This window comes from Zonotrichia albicollis, chromosome 1, assembly GCF_047830755.1.
Source record: "Zonotrichia albicollis isolate bZonAlb1 chromosome 1, bZonAlb1.hap1, whole genome shotgun sequence".
In the NCBI taxonomy this organism is placed as follows: Eukaryota; Metazoa; Chordata; class Aves; order Passeriformes; family Passerellidae; genus Zonotrichia; species Zonotrichia albicollis.
In genome coordinates this window covers 66,312,066-66,332,607 of record NC_133819.1, presented here as the reverse complement: position 1 = coordinate 66,332,607, position 20,542 = coordinate 66,312,066, and the positions used below count along the sequence as shown (strand labels likewise).

The 20,542-nt window shown below is 42.4% G+C and overlaps 1 protein-coding gene and 1 long non-coding RNA gene across 2 annotated transcripts in view; one reads left to right on the top strand and one right to left on the bottom strand.

Annotated features, from left to right (window-relative positions):
- Nucleotides 1-6,207: 6,207 nt before the first annotated feature.
- Nucleotides 6,208-10,500, top strand: LOC141729387 (uncharacterized). Its single transcript, XR_012580883.1, has 2 exons — nt 6,208-6,279; nt 9,268-10,500. It is a non-coding gene; the product is annotated as an uncharacterized LOC141729387 (long non-coding RNA).
- Nucleotides 10,030-20,542, bottom strand: part of GFOD1 (Gfo/Idh/MocA-like oxidoreductase domain containing 1) — a 71,118-nt gene continuing 60,605 nt past the window's right edge. The window contains exon 2 of the mRNA XM_005481740.4: nt 10,030-17,452. Within this exon, the coding sequence (XP_005481797.1) occupies nt 16,533-17,452 (920 nt within the window). The 3' untranslated portion in view covers nt 10,030-16,532. The remainder of the gene's footprint in view (nt 17,453-20,542) is intronic.

The following is a 20,542-nucleotide window of genomic DNA, read 5'->3' as shown; positions in this document are numbered from 1 at the left end:
TCCGGCGCTTGCGATCGAAGTGCTGGGTGCTAAATATCCCGCCCCTCAGAACAGATAAAGGACCTACGTCTCGCTGCTGAAAGCCTCAGAAATCAACCTGGGTTGCCAAAACTAGGGGTCATCAAACTAGTAGTGTGGTTTTGATTCGGGGTTAGGGTACTTCTGTAGCTGTTGGTGATGTTTATGTGTGGGACCTTGCCAGCCCCTCTGTGCTATTGCAAACACTGGACACCTGTTCGCCCCAGGAGTGGAGTTTCCAGCTCGGAGCCCCTTTCCAGGAGCAGAAACTTGAACGAGGCCATCGAGTGCCTGAGTTAGCTGCAGCAAGATTCTGAAGTGCTAGAATCACAGAGTCAGGTTGGAAAAGACCTTTGAGATCATCAAGTCCAACCTTTGACCAAACACCACCTTGTCAGCTTACACCAGAGTGCCAAGTTCAGCTTTTCCTTAAACACTCCAGGGACAGTGACTCCACTACCTCTCTGGGCAGCCCATTCCAATGTTTAGACACCCTTTTGGTGAAGAAATCCTTCCTTATGTCCAACCTGAAACTCGGGAGAGGACGCTGACCCCTATTTAGGAGGCTACAGCCTCCTTGCAGGCAATTGTAGGGAGCAATCAGGTCACCCCTGAGCCTCCTTTTCTCCAGGCTCAACACCCCCAGATCTCTCAGCTGCTCAACAGGAATTGTGCCTTCCCCAGCTTCGTTGCCCTTCTCTGGACCTGCTCCATCACCTCAGCATCATTCTTGAATTGAGATCCCAGAACTGGGTGCAGCACAGGAGCTGTGGCCTCCCCAGTGCCAGAGAGAGAAGACAAGGCAGCTGCTGAGGTTATGGGGCCGATTTCCAAATGCACAGGACATCCCATTATTTTAATCTTGCCCCACACTTTGGAAGTAGCCATGGAGAACGCACACTCTTGCAGAATGGGCAAGGCTTTTTGAACCCAGTTCACGCAGGGGTATGTTTTTTGTTGGGTGTGTAGAAGTCCTAGCACATCTTGGAATAATTCCTCTCAGCAGCAGGTGGCAGGCTGATTTCATTTTTGGTCACTCGGGGCTTCCTCAGCTCAAATACATTTTTTATCGATAGATGGCACTTCTCTCGGGATGAGAGCTGTTCGGTGGGGTTGGGAGCTGACCAGTATCACACGGTTCAGGAAACAGCTACCGAAATTAAATCTCGTGTAATTTTCAATCATTCATTCCTTCAAGCCCTTATCAAGACTTATTACACAGCTATAGTGGTGCTCTGAAGAAGCCTGAAGCTAACATAATTTGTTTTAACACTAATTTATAGTACAGGAGATTCAGAATGTTAACAGAATGGTATGCCATTACTAAAAATGCCTAAACAAAATTAGGTTCTGAAAGATTTAGCTGCATAAAAATACAGCATAAAATCAACACCTGTTGTGAAAAACAATAAAATGAATGTTCTTCCCCTAGTAAAGTTTCTAAACCCCATATATAGAAAGCTTCTTATACACAGAGATTTTCTTAATGGTGCTTGTTTCTAACATAATAGGTTATAGTGAGATCAATTGTAAATATTACATAAATATTTAGGTCCGTGGGAAATGAATTAAAGAATTTAATTTGAGGTTTTTCAAAATGCAAATGAAATTAAAAGCATAGGTTGAGCAAGAGTAGCTTGACTATAACAATTATTGTGTGGTGAAACAGCAAACCAGAGATGACTAACCTATTTTTTTACTTGGACTTTCTTACTCTAATAGCCTTTTTATCTTTTAACTGCCCTTCTACCTCCACCTGTTCTTGCCAAGTGACTCTGTGTGCCATAACTCAGTGTTGTAAAGCACACAAGTGAGTCATGACTTAAATATTTGATTTAATACATTTTAGATTTTCATAAACTGAATAATAACCTTATTTTCCCTTGTCTAGGGACATAAAGTATCTTCATTCCTATTGACAGAATCTCTTTCTTGCCACTGAAAATGCAAGCAGAATTTAATAATTTATAGCTGCTAGTGTCAGTCAGTCAAGTGGAGGACTGTGCCTATAATAAAATTGATTAATACATCATTAATCAATAATACATAACTAGGCATTTATCCAAACCATGATAACCTAAACACTTAATTCTTTTAAACTGTAATAACATCAGAAAAGGTAGCGCACACAAAAGCTAAAAGGGAAGCAAGTTTGGAATTGGCTTGGGATTATCTGAGATAGCACAGCCGAATGAATTAGTACCCTGCTAGCATACTGCATCTCTTGCTTTTATCTGTGACTATGAGTATCACTGTGCTTGCATTTTGTACTGATGTCTTTATTTGCTCAAGTGAATTACTCACTAACATAAAGGGTCACAGGAGAAAGAAGCCAAACAGGCACTGTTAACGTATTTTATTGCAAAATATGAACTGTGTTGTGCCTGTGCTTCTTCATGAATGCTTTTGCTGTTAAAGCTGCACTTATTTTCTGGGAGCAATGTGCTGCTCTTGGAAAGTCAGTTCATTCTGTCCTGTGTGACTGACCTATCAATGGATCAGGATTACCGATCAGAAGCACACCTTGTTATGTGAATTTCTCAAAAAAAGTGGAAAATGCAAAGCAATGAAACGTCAATTTCACTCAGCATGGAGGTCTGTGTTTGTATGGCATTATGACACAAGAATGTAAATACAGAGAATAAGTGGAGTTTTCATGTGGGTTTCATTTGCTCTAAACTGATGGAAGATGTACTCTAAAAAGAAAAAAGACACTTGTCTAATAATATCTTCAGAGTGTATCAGATTCAGTGATTCCAGCTTGCTAATGCACCATCCTTTGTTCCTGTCATAATAGGAAATGATTGATGCTCAGGAAAGAAGTTACAAGTTGGGTCATACCAGCTTTTCTAAGATATCATCTCATGTTTTTCCAGAAGCATGAATATTTCCAGATGGAGAGTGGGGCTGTGTTAATGGAAAGGACAATTTACTTATACATTCACATAACCTTTTCATTATGAAGATCAGCAGATGTGGAAAAGCTTGGCCCCATTTCCTGGCCAAAACAGCATCCCCCTGCTGTTTACATTCTACCTGAGAGAAGAATGCAAATGTTGGCTCTATTAATGTTCACAACTTAATTCCTTGTTGAAGTCAGATGGAAAAAACATAACACTCCGAGGTAAAAAATTTATAAAGCTGTTTAGCATCAAAGGGGAATTCAGCCTCTCATTTTAGCATGGAGGCACAAGAGGCAAGTCTGACTCCAAACAGACAAAACACTGTCCCTGTAATCATGAGCAGGCATCCCCACATGACAGCAAGGAAAAGGCTTACAGGGCTGAAAATAGCAAGAGGAGTGGCTGAACTTGGAAATCTGAGTTCAAATGTGTCCTACTTCTGAGTTTTCTCATCCTGCTAAAGAAAATGTTCTTCAGAGGTGACATGGTTTTGTCTGCAAAGATATGCAGAAACTGACTGCAAGACCATTAGGAAGGAAATAACCAACTGCTGTTGCTTGCTCCAAATGTAAAGGGTTTTTTTAGGATTATGTCACCGATTTTTTTAGGATGATGTCTTCTGGATTCTAGTCATAACTTTGATTTGTTGTGTAACCTCAGCTGTGCCTGCCCTAATTATTCATTTACCAACCTGATTAGTAGCTGTGTTAAGATTGACATTTTTGTCTGAAAAAGGCTTGCAAGTTTTTAAATAGCACCAAACACATGCTTTGTGCTGTCACTGAGCATGGCACATTTGGGGCACTACACAGTAACTAATAAACAGTTCCAAATAACATTATCTTGGGTTTGTTACTCTTTAATTGAGAACAGACAATGAGGTAGGTGAAAATGAGACAAAGGTTGGTCAGTTTAAGGACAGTGGGAAAATCAAATAAGACATCTTGAGTAGCCTAATCAAGAGTTGTGGTGTTTGGATGAGGTATAGTTATTATGATCCCTATATATGATTAGAGGCAAGGCAAAAATATGCAAATATCTGCAACAAAATGCAAAACTAAGTAGAAATTAGGAATGGGTTTCAGTCTTTGCAATTTTTCTCTTTGTACCAAAGGCACAAATGTGCCCAGAAGCCAGTTCAAGGTAACAAGCTGCATGTGGTAATTAGACTCTTTTCCTCACTCAGCCAAGTATCCCTGATTACAGTGGATGCCCCATCCCTGAAAACACTGATTGTCAGGTTGGATGGGGGGCTGAATTAGCTGATCTAGTTGGAGGTATCCCTGCTCTTTGTGGGAGAATAGATAAGCTTTCAAAGTCCTTTCCAACCCAAACTATTTTCTGTTTAAGCTTTGCACCCCATTTCTATCCTCCTCAGCCACAACCTGTGCTGAGAACAGCACCCTAGCTGCTGGCATGTTTGGCCATGGAATAAATTCCTAATTCCACCCTGCTGCCTAGGCTCAAAGGCAGGAGCCCAACCCAGCAGTTTCACTGGGACCACTGATGGAAGGGTGAAAGGATTGGATCCAACCAAAGCAACCCAGCAGACACAGCACTTGTACCTCCAAAGAATAATTTGTCACTTAATCGTTTTCTTTCAGGAGCCCTGCCTGCCCAGGGGGAGGGCAGCCCTGTGCACAAGCTGGCTTTTGATCTTAGTGAAGCTCAGAGGGCTTTGCTACAGAATCCATAAAGCATTGAGCAGCAACTAATTAATGACTCGAAATTTTATCAGTCATGGTTTGCAGACTTGTTTTAATATATGAAGACAAGCTGTACAGCTGGAATTGTGAACGGCTGTTTGTTTTGTGACAGGACAAAGAAGTCTCCCCGTCTCTACTGACAGTGATTTTCTGTCGGCCTTCTAGGTCTGCATTCCTGTGCTTTTTAGAGGTACTGTCAGTGTCCTGCTTTAATGCAAAGTTGTAAAAATCACAGGACAATTTACCCCACCAATTCCTGAATTACACCAGGATGATTGTCATCTACCTCTACAAGCAATGATTTGCAGCCATTATCATTGAGAACTTTCTGCTGGGAACTGAAAGCAATGTTCCCTGAAGCATTTGAGGCCAGAAATCCTTGTGAAGCTGAGCATTGTGAGCTATAGGGTGCAGGCAGATACACCCCTCTAACAACCTTTCTCAAAACTCACAATAGAAAGTGCAGCTTTGTGCTACCTGATTGGTTATTTTAGTGGTTTTCTCATCAGCACATGGATCTGGTGCTGATTTTATCAGCTTGATTATAAAATCAGTTAATGGAGAGTGCAGTCTCACCTTCCTCTCCATAGATGGAACTGCACAACATGCATCCACATAGCTGTGAAGCTGCTGGTGTAGGCTTTGGTGCTGCTAGCCCTGTTCTAAATAGAGTAATTTGAGCACAGACTGTGCAGCCAACCCCAGCTTATTTGGTATTCACAAACTGCAACATATTAGGCATTATATTAGGCATTAATTATATATGACTTATTATATTAATTATAATGAATTAGAATTATATTAGGCTTGAGAACTATTTAAAGGGAACTAGAAATTAAAGCAGCAGGATGTGGATCTGGCTGTCACAGACTTGTTCTGCATGGCCTTGAGCAACATGGGTTGCCATTCATCTCTAATTTTCAAAAGACAAGATGAGGGTAATGGTATCTACCTTCTTTGTGAAGCCAATGAAATCCTGTTATAAACAGAAATATTAACTGTAATTTCAAATCTTCCAGTACTAGTGTTAAAATCATAGAATCATAGAATGGTTTGGGTTGAAGGGATCTTAAAGATCATCTAATTCCAACTCTCTGCCATGGGCAAGGACACCTTACACTGGAAAAGGTTGCTCCATATCCCATCCAACCTAGCCTTGCATAGTGACAGGGATGGGGCATCCACAACTTTTCTGGGCAACCTGTGCCAGTGTCTCACCAGCATCACAGCAAAGAAAAAGAATATAAAAATAATTTTATAAAGCTAAATAGTTCTGACCACTACATCCATAAAAGGAGGAAAATCCTACCAAAATCTGCCTTAAAAACAAAAACAGGTTAGAAGCTACAAGTCAAAAAAAAAAATATATAGAAATTCATTAGAGAGTGATCTCACCAATTTCACTTCTGCCTTCACTTTGCCAGCTGCAAAATGGGAATAATCACAACAGCTCATTTTGAGGGGATTTGTTAATAAGACACTTCATATGTATGAAGCAGTACAGACAAAGTTTGCCAAACGTGGATGGATAGCTGGGAGCTTTGTCAATTCAGCAAGTGACTTAATCTTTTCTTCTTCACAGAAGAAGTCCCACAGGAGGCCTACACAGGCCTGGTCCCACAGGAGGCCTACACAGGATTCCAGGTATCAAGGTCTGTAAGCCAAAAGGACAGGACATGTCCCAGAAAGCTGTTTATGCTGTCCATGGAACTGCATGCAAAAGGCATAGAAAAGGGAATGGAAAAAATAATCCATTTTAACAAAAAATGTTCTACTGAAAGAGCACAGTTTATACCTGCATTTCCTCACACTGCAACACAGTGCAGAGACAGAGCAATTTCTTAACACACAAGTTTTGTAATCCCAACATCCTTCCATTCTGGCAATCAGTCCTCAACATTGAGCTGCACCCACAGCAGCAGAGGAAGCACCGAGGCCCACCCTCTGCCACTAAGGCCTGTTGGCACAGAATGCCCATTATTAATTTCATCACAACCAAAAAAGAGGGTGGTTTAAGCAGTTTGCGTAGTGGGAATCATGTCTGCTGTGTGCTAACTTCCTGAAAGTGCCACGGAAAGGATCTAGACAAATATAAGTTGATCTAAGCCAGAAATCATGCTTGGGATGTTCCTAATAATTAACAGAACAGAGTCAATCATCAGAGCCCAGTAAAGTTCTGGTTTCTTCTGAATCTGCTTTTTACCCTGATCCTGATTACCTTATCTGACATTTTGATTACCTTCCTTCTTGAGCTGGAGAGCTTGTCATAACTAGCAATGGAAGGCATTTTTCATCACAGGTACTTCCGTAAGATGCATAGCTAGCACCACTGAAAAGGAGTGTTAAAATAGAAAACCTAGCAATTTAGGGATAGCATTGGGAAAGTAAAGAAGCCTGTCAAGCACCATTTCCATTTCCAACCATCTCTGCCTTCTCAAAGTCTGAAAAGTGGGTCTCAGCTTTTCCAGGTTTGGCTGCAACACCATGTAAAACTTATTGCACAAGTGACAATACTGGTTGCATTCAGAGGCTGCTGTCATTGCCTGGATGGGATCTGATAATCTGCAAAAGCCTTTAGTCTGCAAGATGTGATTAACTGTGAAAGGCAGAATTATTAAAACAGACTGGAGAAGGATGTGAAACATTTCTCTAGAATCTGCATACACACCACCTCCATGTCTGGAGGAGGGGCCACTGCAGAAACACTTGCTTACATGTAAATCCTTTTGTAGGGACATGCAGAACTTAAAATTGTTTTCCTCTATTAGCTTTTCTTTTGGACATGTTTATTATTCTGTAGTTACTCTACCAGCTCTTTGATCTGATGAAAAAAGCATATTTCTGGCAGTCAGCAAAACTGGTTTCTATTTACATTCTGCTGTTAGAATGATTTGGCATAAATTTCTGTTGACAATTACTCAGACCAGGGAATTGTTCTGCCTGAAAACTAACCTAATAAAAACCTCACAATTTCAGCTAAATTCATGACTGTTAACCAGGTGGCCACACACATTCTCCCCAGTGCCTGTACCCAGGGAAGGCAGGAACAAGCAGGAGTGGTGCCCTGGGCTTGGCAGCAGCCCTGCCTCATCCCTCAGGAACTGTTTGTGGAGCTGCAATGATTAATTTTAAAGCAAAGATGTGGCGCACACCAAGGTTTCTGGTGCTAAATGCAGTAGTTGGAGCACTCCCAAGGGGAAAATGCATTAGAAAAGGCATTATGTGCAGGACATGAGTTTGAGCTTGGACTAGGCCAGTGCTGTGGGACAGGTGACAAGTCTGGTGACTCCAAGGGCAGCCTGCTGGGGATGCCTGGTGGAAATTTCCTCCTTCCATGTTGAACATGGCGACTGCAGCTGTGACCAGCACAGGCACATGGACCCGAGCAGACTGAGCGGACAGGCACCTTCTCCCAGCCTCCAATCCAGGAAAGGCTGTCCTAGGAAGACCTGTGCTGTGTCACCCTGTTGGAGCTGTGCTGGGGTAAAGCCCTGCTGTGCTGGGGATCACCTGTGTCAGCTCTGAAACACAAGCTTTCCACTGGCCTCACAAAAGACTTCCACAGCTTTCCACTGCCCGAGAGGAATAAATAGCAAAAGCATTAAGTGTGTCTACTATTTGGCACAGCAGCATGTTTTAATAACCCCTGCCCCAGCAAACTCTTCTTTGCCAAAGAGAACAATGCAATGCATTTAACATTCTTCTGATTAATATTTATGGCTACAAGCCACCCATTGTTTTTACTGCATAGTTGGTAATCAATAGGGACTCCAGAAAACAGCAGGACAAGCCAGGGTAAACTGTGGAAGCCTTGGTTCTTCATGAACTAGGGAAAATGGCAAGAGGTCTTCCCCCTCACCTACGGTTTTGCAGTTTGTTTTAAAAGCGGAAGTTTCACTTGGGCTCATAAATCTGCACTTAAGTGTCTCAGTGTGCTGACACAGGTTTGGAAATGTTTATCTTAGCACTTGTGCAGCCTCATTAGTGTGGAATGTTTATACTCGCTCTTGCATTTTCACTTACCTGTACAGTTATGTATTGTGCACTGGAACGCTGTACTAATAACCCCACTGTACGTCCAACACTGTTTCACAGTAATTGCTCCCTCAGGTGCTGTTTCCAAGAGATTTCTACATTTTAGCCTTTTAAAGACAAGTAGGCCTTGGTGTACTCTGAAGTTGATGGGAAAGGATATACTGTGAAATTTGGCCCTATTTCTAATTCAGTGCCTAATTGGTTGGGGATGGTGATCTGGAAACCTGAGCAAGGTTATACTGCATTTACTCATGAGGACAAGGCAAACATTAAACTGTAATTCCTGAAGACCTGGGCACTGAAGCTTCCTTGTCTTGTGCTTTTCTTCTCTACAGACTAAGAAAATTATGTGTATTAAAACTGATAAAGAGTATTTTATGCACATATAAATATCAGTATATCTTTACAGTATGATAATTGCAGTAGTAGTAATAGAGGTTGCTAACATGTTACATATCTGTGATGAAATCACACTGTAAATTTTATAAAAAATATACCAACTGTAATTTTTTTTAGTAATGACAAATACACAGTTTACAAGATTATGTGGTCTGAGGGTAGTGTGCATTCTAAGATCATCATGATGATTTCCCATCTTTTCACAGATTTGTGCCTTGGATTTACACACTCTCATAATGCTTGGGAATGGAGTCTGCACTGATACAAGTAGAATCCAGCATCTTTCTGTGTGCTCTGCTCTAAAAGGCAATGCAGGAAATCCTCTTTACACATCAGTCACAGAGGCAACTAAATCATCCCTCAGATCTCAGAATTTCTTCTCCTTCATACCCAAGTGAGGTTTTACTCAGCAACAGAGGGGCTGGGATAAGAAGATCCTTACGAGACTTCAGATACTCCCACATACAGGGGGGAAAGGAGCACCAGACAAGCAGACAGCTCCTGGCAGATGGAAGCAAGGATGGAGGCAAGCATGGGCAAGTCATTGGAGGGAGCTGGGGACTGGGAAGGCAAAAACATTCCACAATACCAGTGGTCAGGTAGGAAGACAAGTGAAAGGATCCAGAAGAAAGAGAAAATTCAGAAAAAAAGATTTCCAGGCAGCAGGGGGGCATGTCCCAGTTTTGCAGTGACACTGGACTTACTTGCATCCTTTGGCAACAAAAGCAGCTGTCCCCTCAAGACATATCCCCCCAAGAGGCACTAGTGCAGTCTTTGCCACACATAAAATCTTCAATGAGTGTTAAACTTCATTCTTCCTCCATCAAAATCCTCACCTCCAAGCACAAAGCCCATGTATTTTACTCTGTTTGCTGAACTTAACAGGCAGGCCAAAAGCCAGGCAGAAGTGATGGTTATTACACACACATCCCCCCAAAATACAAGTGTGGGGAAAGACCACAGACAGCTGGGATCACAACCTTTTACATCTTTATTTGCCAGTTAAGATCCTTTTATTCCATCAATGCAAGTATGCAGAACAGCAGGAAACCATGTTTTAAGCAGCACATACCAGTTGGCTGAGAATAAACTAACTACATTCCCCAAGCAATGTAAAAGTAACAATGCACATCATCTTCTAAAAGAAGAAACAAACAGATGTTGCAGCCGAGAGGCACAGCAGGCAGCTTCCGTACAAAGTAGTTTGGCTGTTTAAAATGCTAGAACCAGTCCTTGCCCATTTCTCCAACCCCACCCCCAAAAGTCCTAGTATAATTTAACCACTTTTATTTTTTTTGCTATCTACATAATATATAAAATATAAACTCTGTTTACTTATAACACTTAATTTTCTTGATAAATAGCTCTTTAAAATATCTACTGTACATATGTCCATGCGTTGACATTATATATATATAGCATTTATATATATGTATGTATGTCTGAAAAACAATAAATATATACTTAATATTGACACAGCAACAAACGGAACGTTTTCTCATTTTCAAAATCAAACAAAAGCAAACCCAGTGGGAGACAAACAGTGAGTGTTGCTCGTGAAGCACAGCACAGGAGGGAGCTTTGATTCCTGCCCTGGCTGGGCACTCGGAATGCCCCGTACTGGAGCAGTCGTGGTGCTCACCTATCCTGCAATGTGTTAAAAGTCACTTCAAGTTGTAGGTAGCCACCCTGTATGCCACGTGTAACACAGACTGAGCAGGAGCTCAGGGGTAACCAGGGAGGCTTACTCCAGGTTTGCAATGGAATGAGAAACAGAGAGGGCAGGGAAGTGAGTCCAAAGGCTGATATAAAAAAAGGAAAACAAATAATGGACAGCACATGGCTGGAAGGTCATAAATAACCAAGGTAAACAAGTCAATAGAGTTAAGTGCTTTTAAAGACAATGGCTGGCATTGCTGCAAAAAGTGTCTTGATGATCTGTTGCCAACTCCATGGAATGAATCAGTTTTCCCACTGCCACAAGAAGACACAAAGGAAACTCAGAAGGCCAAATTCAGATGTTAAAAATGGGGTCACTGTCAGATACTCTGAGGGTCCAGGTTCAGAGTTGAACCTGCCCAAGGGCAGCTGAATTCACTGAACATCCTTAAACCAAACGGATGAGATTTTTAAAGTATGGATTAAAAAAAACAAAACAAACCCTTCCCACCCAGCCCCAAATAATTTATTTCACACATGCCAAAATATAATAAAAGGTTTTTAAAAGCTTTCATTTCAAAACAGCATTCTTTAAAAATAGAACTTAATCGCAAAATTAAAAAATGTAAATAAATACCCTTATACAAACATGTGTTCAGTTTTGGATTGACCATAGCCATTCTGTTTACTCATTTTATTCAAAATGCTGAATAAAAGCTATTTCAGTCTGACCTGTGCTCATTCATACCCTTCTTTCCTCAACCCCAAGGCCTCGATCTGGCAGCTTCAAAAAAGACATTACTTGTTTGGACTGTGGCTTCATACACTCATTAAGTCATGAGGTTTTGACATCAGTTCATGAATGCAGCATTATGTGTAGTCCCATTTACTTTAAAATTTCTTCTTTTCATGAGCAAATGGAAGTGGGCAGTTAAGGGGAAATTATTTTTATTGGACAGACTTCACCCAGCAGCTCAAAAAAGAGGAAATTTTAAAGCAGATAAGACTGCCAAATATTATTCAGTCACACTTCATCTCTAAATTTACAAACTTTGCTTCCCACAAGTAACAACTTCAACAACAACAAAAAGAAACTGCTGTTCTGATTAATCCTGCCATTTCACAATTAGCTCCAGAGATCACTGCAGAGGTCGAAAGTCCAGTGTTGAGTTCCATACATCCTAAGGGTACACCACTGGGCCTAGAACACCAAATCAGTGTGGAGTAACTGCACAAAGTCACAACTCTGGCTTGTAAATACAGAACTTAGCAGTGAACAGACTTCATAATGAGTGATATTTTATGCTGAAAGACATAAATAAAAGTCAAATACAAAAATTCCCAGCAACAAGAAGTTCTGTCATCATTCCTTCCTGATTCTCTGTGAAAACAACATCAAGATACTATGTTTACCTTTACCCAGTAAATAAAATATGCCTTTTCTTGGTAGAACAGTGAGTCATTTTAAATTATCTGGGTCTATTCCACATGGACACAAAACTAAACAAGAAATTGAATTGTCATTGTGCTGTGACCACATGCAGCAGAAAAGCCTCATTTTTTTTTAAATGGCTGAACTTCCAGGACAGCTGTTTACTTGTTCAGTCACTTTTTGGAAAGTTATGGAAAAGAAGGGAACACTTAGTACAAAGTGAATAGTGCCTCTGATTGCCCGATGCTGGCTGGACAGGGATTGCAATCAAATTTGGCTGATTTGCTTCAGCCAAAGCAAAGGATGAGCTCCAGAGCAGCCCTTCCTGAGCCAAAACTCATCAAGGCATGGCCCAATTCCCTGCCATGTTGGCTGCATGAGTAAGATCCTCTTGTCCCTACTGGGTATTTTCTCACTACACAGCCAACGTACTACAGACTTACCACATGCATGGTACTGGATGTAGGAAAGCCCAAGCTCCCACAGAGTTCTTACACTTCTCAGTAGAACTCCACTGAGATCAGCACTGAGGATGTGCCTACCCAGCAGGAGTGTGGGATAGATTCTGCTTCCCCAAGGGCAGGGTCCCTTCCTGGGCTCCCACACACAGAGGTGGAGCAAGGCTGCTGCTGTCACCCTCGGGAAGTGCAGCCCTCACCCTCCATGGCCTCCCTGCAGGGCAGGCACAGAGGTACCAGCCTGCAGACACCTTCCTGCTGCTCCCTGCTGCAATCACCACCCTCCCTCTGGGCACATTTAAGGAGTTAAGTTGTGCCCTGCTGTCACACAGTACAGGGCTGTCCTACCCCTGGTGTGAATCCCAATGCAATTCCAATGGGAAATAAGACACCCTCTCCCAGTTGACTGTCCCAGCACTGGAACAGGGCCCTGCAGAGCATCAAAGCTCACCTTTTGGCTCTTTCTGTCTTTGGCAACAGACCATAAGGATCAGTATCCTATTTGCACAGGCTGATGGCAAAGGAAAGACCCTCTCCAATAGCAGCCCTGGGAGAGAGGAATGAAATTTCTTATCTAATGTATGAACAAGTTCGTTTGGGGGCTACTGTAAATTCCAGCAGTAGCTGCAGTTTGGCTCCTAGGCCTGCACCAATTTAGCAGCATTCATCTCAAACCTTGTGGCAGAGCATTAAAAGTGCAATTCCAAATACATGTTTCCTGGGATGGTACCGCTTCTGAGCTCAATCAAATACATCTCTGCTATCTGCTGCCCAAATTCCTAAACCCAACTTGAATTCCAGAAGCTACTTAGGGCAAATTCAATGTACTTTCAACTTCACCGAAGGAACAGAGGGCTGGACGCTGCCAAGAAAAAGTCCCAGACTATAAATAAACTATTTGTCAGAATAACAATACACATTCAATAAATACACTAATTTTTTCCTCCTCCAAGCCAGGTGGAAGTTTAGTATGTTTACACTTGACATTGCAGCACCTTCACCTCCCAGAGAATGGAAAAACTGCCATACCATCCTGAATGCATGCAGCTCCTGCTGCCATCCCAGTTAGGTAACATAAATGTAGCATCTCTGCTACCATTAGAAGAGGAGGTCCCACCCTGTCCCTGCTCTCTCTGGGCCAGCACAAGGAGCTGTACAAGATCCGACCCATTTGCAAGCCAGTGCAGACAGCAGCATCAGATGTCTGTGTAGCCAAAGCATTGGATTTTCTTTCTGCTGCATCAACAGTAGGTCTGTACAGGGGATGGATGATGCCTGCCACCTAAACCTTTGTGTCTGGGGCAGAAAGTTTGAGCTCAGTAGTACTATCCTTATTCACTGTGTCTTGCCTGTTCACTGCAGGGGCAGGGGAAAGGATTCTAACTGGCATCACAAAACCCAGAAAGACAGAGAAAAGAAGAAAACACAGAGAGGAAACACAGCCAACATTTGTGAAACACGAAGAAGGAAAATACATGAACAGCAACTCCAACACAATCGCCAAACTGAGAAGCAAGATTCACAAACATTGTGGTCCATGTTTGGTTCCACTTTTGGATGATGTTTAACTAGACATGGTTAATTATCCACCAGGCTTGCATTCATGACTTGAACTAGCCACTCTTTTCAGTAAATGGGTTTTGCTTCACTGTATGAAAACTCTCTTGATCCCCTTGGGGGTAATTCTATTTTTCAGGAGACAGGTGATTTCTTGATCAAATCCTCTCTTCTGTGTTATTTACTTTTCAGGGCAGGAAGTGGATAGCATGATATATACCATGACAGTTGCACTGGGAGATTCATATTGGCACAGATACTACCTCTGGAATTCTCAGAGAAACCCATTAAAAAAAAAAAAAAACCAACCAAACTTGTCAAGGGCCGCTTCCAAGAAGGAATGATGAAGCCTTGCCCGAGGTTTTAGCTGAAACAGCCCCAGAGAGAGTTGCTAGAACTGGCAGAACAGCATGGATAGAAACAATTCTCCCCTTGGGTGTGGTTTTACAGTATTACATTATTCCTTCATCAGTCACACTACCACACTTTGGGGACTATTTAACAAAAGGTCGTATATATGCTCTTGAAATATTAAGCACATATGAATCAATTTTGGGCTGGGAGTCAAGTTTCCTAACTTCAGCCACACCAAAATTTAGAAGCCAGAATTCTCTGCAAAGAAGGAAGACAGGCATTTCCAGTGGGCATCTCTTTCTATATTAATCCTAGGGTGAACTGAGTCAGCCTTTGGAGAGCTCTCTCTGTATTGACTGCAGTGTTCTTGCTGATGAGAAAAAGACAACCAACTGAGCTGACTAAAGCCAGATAAGATGAACAACACTATTGATGCCCTCCTCTTCAAAAACATATTTTCTCTTTATATTTACTGCTCACCCCAGTGTTCTCTTACTTCCCCTAGTCAAAATTAACAAAAAATCCTGAAAAGGTTTTTCTCAAGTTTAATATGATTTAGTGCTATATGCTTGTGTTCTACTTTTTTACTATCTCAAGACCTAGCGCTGTAAACACATCAGCACTGGAGCAGCTTTACTCAGAAAAACAGTATCCCTATTTATTGGGATAAATCATGTGCCTTTCACAATATTCTTTCAAGAAGATATTCTCAAAAGAATTATTTCAAGACTGCAATCTAAAATATTAAAAAGAAGAACAGGACAAACATAGCAAAAGAGTTTGTCCACTCCTGCACTGGTGACAGGCAATGATTAATACAGTACCAGTAGCTGGCCACTTTAAGGAGGTGAGAAGGCTGGGGGTCCTATGTAATTTTTTTCCCTTGTAAATAGATGGGAAATTTTCTCATCCCTTTTGTTTTTCACTCACACTTACCACTTGGAGGTGAGCACTTCTGGACTGAGGGATGTGAAATTACTTGTTGGTGTGCATCTCTCAAGTGTGAGTTCACAGTGGTTTAAAAGAACACTGTTTGTGTATGCAACCAAACATCGTATGGTTTTGGGTTATATTCCTGCTGTTTCCCACCTAAAGCCAAAATGCATGATGAATTCACTCAAAAGTCAGTCCCAAACACAGGAAATTTTGTGCAAATCTTTGTAAGACTAGCCTGAGTTCGGCTGTATAATAAACCCCATTATCATTACTGGGTCGTGCCACCTGCCATCCATGAAGGTTTTCCATCACCCATTTTATTCGGAAAACCCGTAACACTGACACTTACCAGGAGCTCACAGAAGAGCCTCCCTCCCCAAATACCCAGGCATGTGCACTGTGGTTGAGGACTGCTTTGTTTTAAAAGCCACACATTTTCCTATTTAATTGTGCTTTAAAAAAAACCAAAAAAAAATCAAAACCAAACAAAGCAAAAAACAACTACTAAACCAACACAGAGAAGCTCTTAAAAGGCTGTGTGAAAAGTGAACTGCCAAGATTTTCTGAATACTGCAACACTTTCACATCAAGCCCTGTTATTCTGTGTGTTGGTTGGAGGTGTAGTAATACAACATGGTGGTGTCAGCTGTCATGGTAGGAAACATTCATGTCAGACACTACAGAAAATTTAAAGACATGACAGTACCTTCACAGCCCTCTGGTAGGTAAGGAAAATCTAAAAGGATCTTCCCAACCTTTCACAGTAAACACAACTGGATAATCTAAAGCACCTGCAAGCAGGGGATGAGTCCATGATATATCTTTGCAATCAGCCAGCTAATACTGTTATTAAAACAGTTAAGTTTATCAGCTCTTACATCTCCTGTCTGTTTTGGGCGTTTCAAAGGACCACATCAGTTTGGCATTTAGCTGCCAACAGATTTAATTGATCCAGACACTGTATTTCCTTCTCCTGTAATCCTCAGCTAAGACACCCAAGCCCTTCACAGGGGCTGAAATACCATCTCCTTCAAGAGCTGTCTGGTTCCTATTCATTCCTAGGAGCTCAGAGGAGCTAGCAGTACAGAGACATCCTGCTCTTCCGCATGGCTTCGCTGATCAAGTATGCCGGGCTCAGTTCTGGCTCCTCAGTCATGATTGAAATGTTCTGCCACTCCCCCAGCTGGTTTGACTTTTTAATGGTGTCCACCACACACAGGGCGTACAGACAGTCGTCAAAAGTGGCAGCCATGGTAAGGGGCCTCCCGTCCCAGGTCCTCCTGTCGTCCTGGTCCTCAAAGGCCTGCCGGACAGCCTGGACCATCTTAATGGTGCCCCGCAGGTAGGGGGATGGGATGTCACTGAAGGCTTTCTCCGGAAGCAAGGAGTTGCTCACCGGTGTGGAGTCCTTGAGCAGGAGCTCCCGCTGAGGAGAGCTGTTGCTCTGCCCGTAGAGGTCAGTGCCTATCACAGTGAGCCGTCCCGCCGAGCCCACCACGATGATGTCCTGTTTGAACTCCCCCGGGATGTTGAAGTTGAGCGTCACGGTGCAGCACACGCCCCCTTCCAGGACCATCTGAAAGGTGCAGAAGTCATCGCTGGTGATCTGCCGGATGCCCTTGATGTGGTCCGTCTGCTTCACAAAGGTCTTGAGCAACCCGTGCACCTTCACGGCCTTCTGGCTGGTGAGGAAGGTCAGCAGGTCGATGATGTAGGTGCCCACCGAGTGCAAGCCCCCGCCTCCCATCAGGTCATCGCAGCTCCAGTTGTACTTCTTGCCCAGCAGGCTCCCGCTGTGCACCTGCACCTCGCACACCAGCAGCTCCCCCACGTAGCCCTCCTGGATCAGCTGCTTCATCTTCACGAACGCAGGCAGGAAGCGCAGAACGTTCCCCATGATGCTCATGAGCTTTGGGTAGTAATGAGCCGCAGTCATCATCCTAAAGGCATCCAGGGGAGTCGCCGTTCGGTCACAGATGACGTTCTTCCCAATGCCTAAAATGGTGACAAAAAAAAAATCATCAATAAAGTTTTATCAATGGAGTAAGCTGAAAGCCTCAAGGCTATTCTTAAAGACTAAGCCAAGGAGAAAGACCCTAAAAGAATAACACCATATTGAAATGTTTTCAAGGCACAAAGACCCCCTCTGGCATGCTTCCAAAATACATGTAAGAATTTTTTAAGCACCACAGTGAAAATGTGATCCTTTTCATTTTCAAAAAGCTGTCTAAATTCCTTTTCATTTTGAATTCATTTTCAAATTCCTGTCTAAAAAGAGCTCAAAGGTGAGAGCCTGAACAGAAAAAAGTAAGCTCCCTTCTGGGAGCAGGTATGAAACCAATCACCCACCTCAGCCATCTCACAGACATCTCTTCTGTGACAACCTGCCCATGCAGGGGTTTCTGTGAGCTGAATCTGAGGTTCAGACTCAAATCCCTGAAGGGTATGAATGACACAAGTGCATGTACTCAGTAACTTAACACAGGTACACTGAAAAGCCTGGCTTTGTCTTCTCAGTACTCTTGTCTCTCCCTCTTTCCTGCTCAGACTGTTTTAAGAGACTCTGAGGAGAGAAGTACTGGGCTTGCTGCTTAATTTAAAATGAAGAAATTGCTTCTCACTCCTAAAATGCCCCGCTATTCTGACAATGGCACTCAAGTGTTTTTTGAAGCAGTTCTGCTGAAATGTCAGCAGTGCATCCATGGTGCCAAAGGAGAGTCAGGATTGCTCTAAAACAGGTCAAATGTAGCTGTGACAATCTGTTCCCTCGTGGAATTGTCCATATGGCACACTGTTTACTGAAGCTTGCATGACAGTCCCCTTTTATCTGGTCATCAAGGTGTGCAACTGGATGCAGTGAAGGCTAAATAATGGGCTTATTACTGATTTTTCCCCCTCAAATACTTCCATTCTGTACCCACACACACGTATAGTGACAGAATCTCCAGTTTCCTTCTTAGTTACATACAGAGATTTTTTAATGCTTAATGATCAATATTAGGTAAACTGTGGAACACTCTGGATATAAACTATGACACTAAATATGACCTTTACCTGGAGAGCCTTGGGCTACGGCTGGGCCTGGCACTTAAAAGAGCTGAATTTGGATCCTTGCTGATGAGTCCAGATGAATAAATTTACTTGCTAAATCACATTGTATTTTCATTCCTGTTCCCTTCAGGTAAAAATCTCTTTTTCTTTTAAGAGCTGTTCAGAGTATAAAATTTTACATGTTTTGGAGCTGTTTGGATGAAGTCATGTAAGTACAGACAGATGGCAGGGATCTATCTGAGCCCACTTACATGAATATTTAACAGCCTGACTGGAAGAAGAAGGGGGTCACAGTCCAAACATTCACAAACCAGCTTATCCACACTGCCTATTCCCAGTCTTTGTCTGCTGCTATTTGAGTAGCTGAAACTGGAGGGAGGGAGGGCTGTCATTGCTGAAGTAGCAGTCACATCCCGTTAACAGACAAGAAGGGAAAGATCTTTCTTCAAGATCTTTCTTGCTCCTATTTACCTTCTCCTTAATCAGATAAGTAGAAAAATACTCATTTTTCCTCTTAAATTAGCCAAGAATCTTCTATTCAGTGCCCATGGTGTCTTCTCTTCTTGCTTTTCTCTCTCATCTTTACAGATGGCTATTGGTGAATGAGTTGACATTTTCAATAATGTCAACTAATAGCACCTCTTTTCCTGCCCCTGAATAATTTTTTGCTGCATCTGTTTGATATTGGAGAAAGCATTCATCCACCTGCCCTATATGCTCTAACTGGTAGCTCCAGCTATGCCACTTGATACAAATCACTAATGTAATAATCCTTGAGTTACACGGACTCTTTGCAGAGAGATTTCAGTCTGGCAAATTAGTTAGCAAAATAAGGGAAATCTTAGACAAAACATCCCTAGAGTCAAACCTTCCTGATACAGCAATTTTCCCCCAAAGAACCAATATATATTACTCATTATCTGACCTGCTCACCACTGATCCACAAAAGCATCACGTTCTGCTCCAGTTCAGCTTGCATCATTCTGCCTCACAGACGCCTGCCACATTTTATCTGAGCTCTGTCCAGGCACTGTGTCTCAAGATATGCAGCTCCACACATGTGCTTGCTAGGAAAAGGATCAGTGTTCATGAGGAATTGCAGCCTGGGGACAATCTTTTTGCTGAGTGTTCCATGCCATGCATGGTGGGGGTTAGCCCTTCGCCACGTGGGGCAAGGAATACTTGGGATCGTTAACATCTGAGTATGAAATTATGATTATTAATATGAAAGAGAAGCCTATGGATTTTTACATATTTTACATATTTTACATACAATTCCATACATTTGAGAAAAATTGCCAGTGGGATCAGTGTAACTCAGGCATGTGTGCAGAGGAAAGGGAAGAGCCCTAAATATTTATATGGGGACAGCGAGAAATTGAAGCCTTAAAATTACTCCTTCCACCATTTCAACCTTTTTGGAAAGGCTGAAACCTCGTAATTTCAGCAAATCCAAAATGCAAATGTTCTGAGAGACTTTCTGTCTCTGTCCATATGCTGATAATACATGCTATTCTCTCATCCCTGTCAGGGATTTAAACAGCTTTTTGCTTGCTGCCCAGAAAGCTTTTATATGCTATTAAAGCTTGTGCAGTTCTTTCAGCATAACACTGCTCAGCACTTGAGTCTGTGTGCACTACAGATCTTTGTCTCCTCCGTGGCTGCAAATCTGCAAGCAGCCACATTAGCTTTCTGGAAGTAGGGACAGAACATAAAAGGTTTGCTTAATTTAATTTAGAGGAATACTCTGGTGTGTTTATGCCACCAGAATGAGAAAAAGGCAGATCAAAACACCACTTTTCTGCTCTCTTCCCTCCGCTCCCTTCTCTAAAGGAGAAGGAAGAAAAGGCACCTTCCCTTTGAGCCATTCTCTATAGCAGCATCAGGCAGAACAGAGAGCAGAGTGCAAGGAAAATCTGCCTTCCCAACACGAAATCTCATGGAATGGTGTGCTCTGACTGCAGGCGCTGCAGGGGGCTTCTCTGGGAACTGACCCCCTTCTTCTCTAGTCTGGGGCTGTGGTCTAATCCTCCC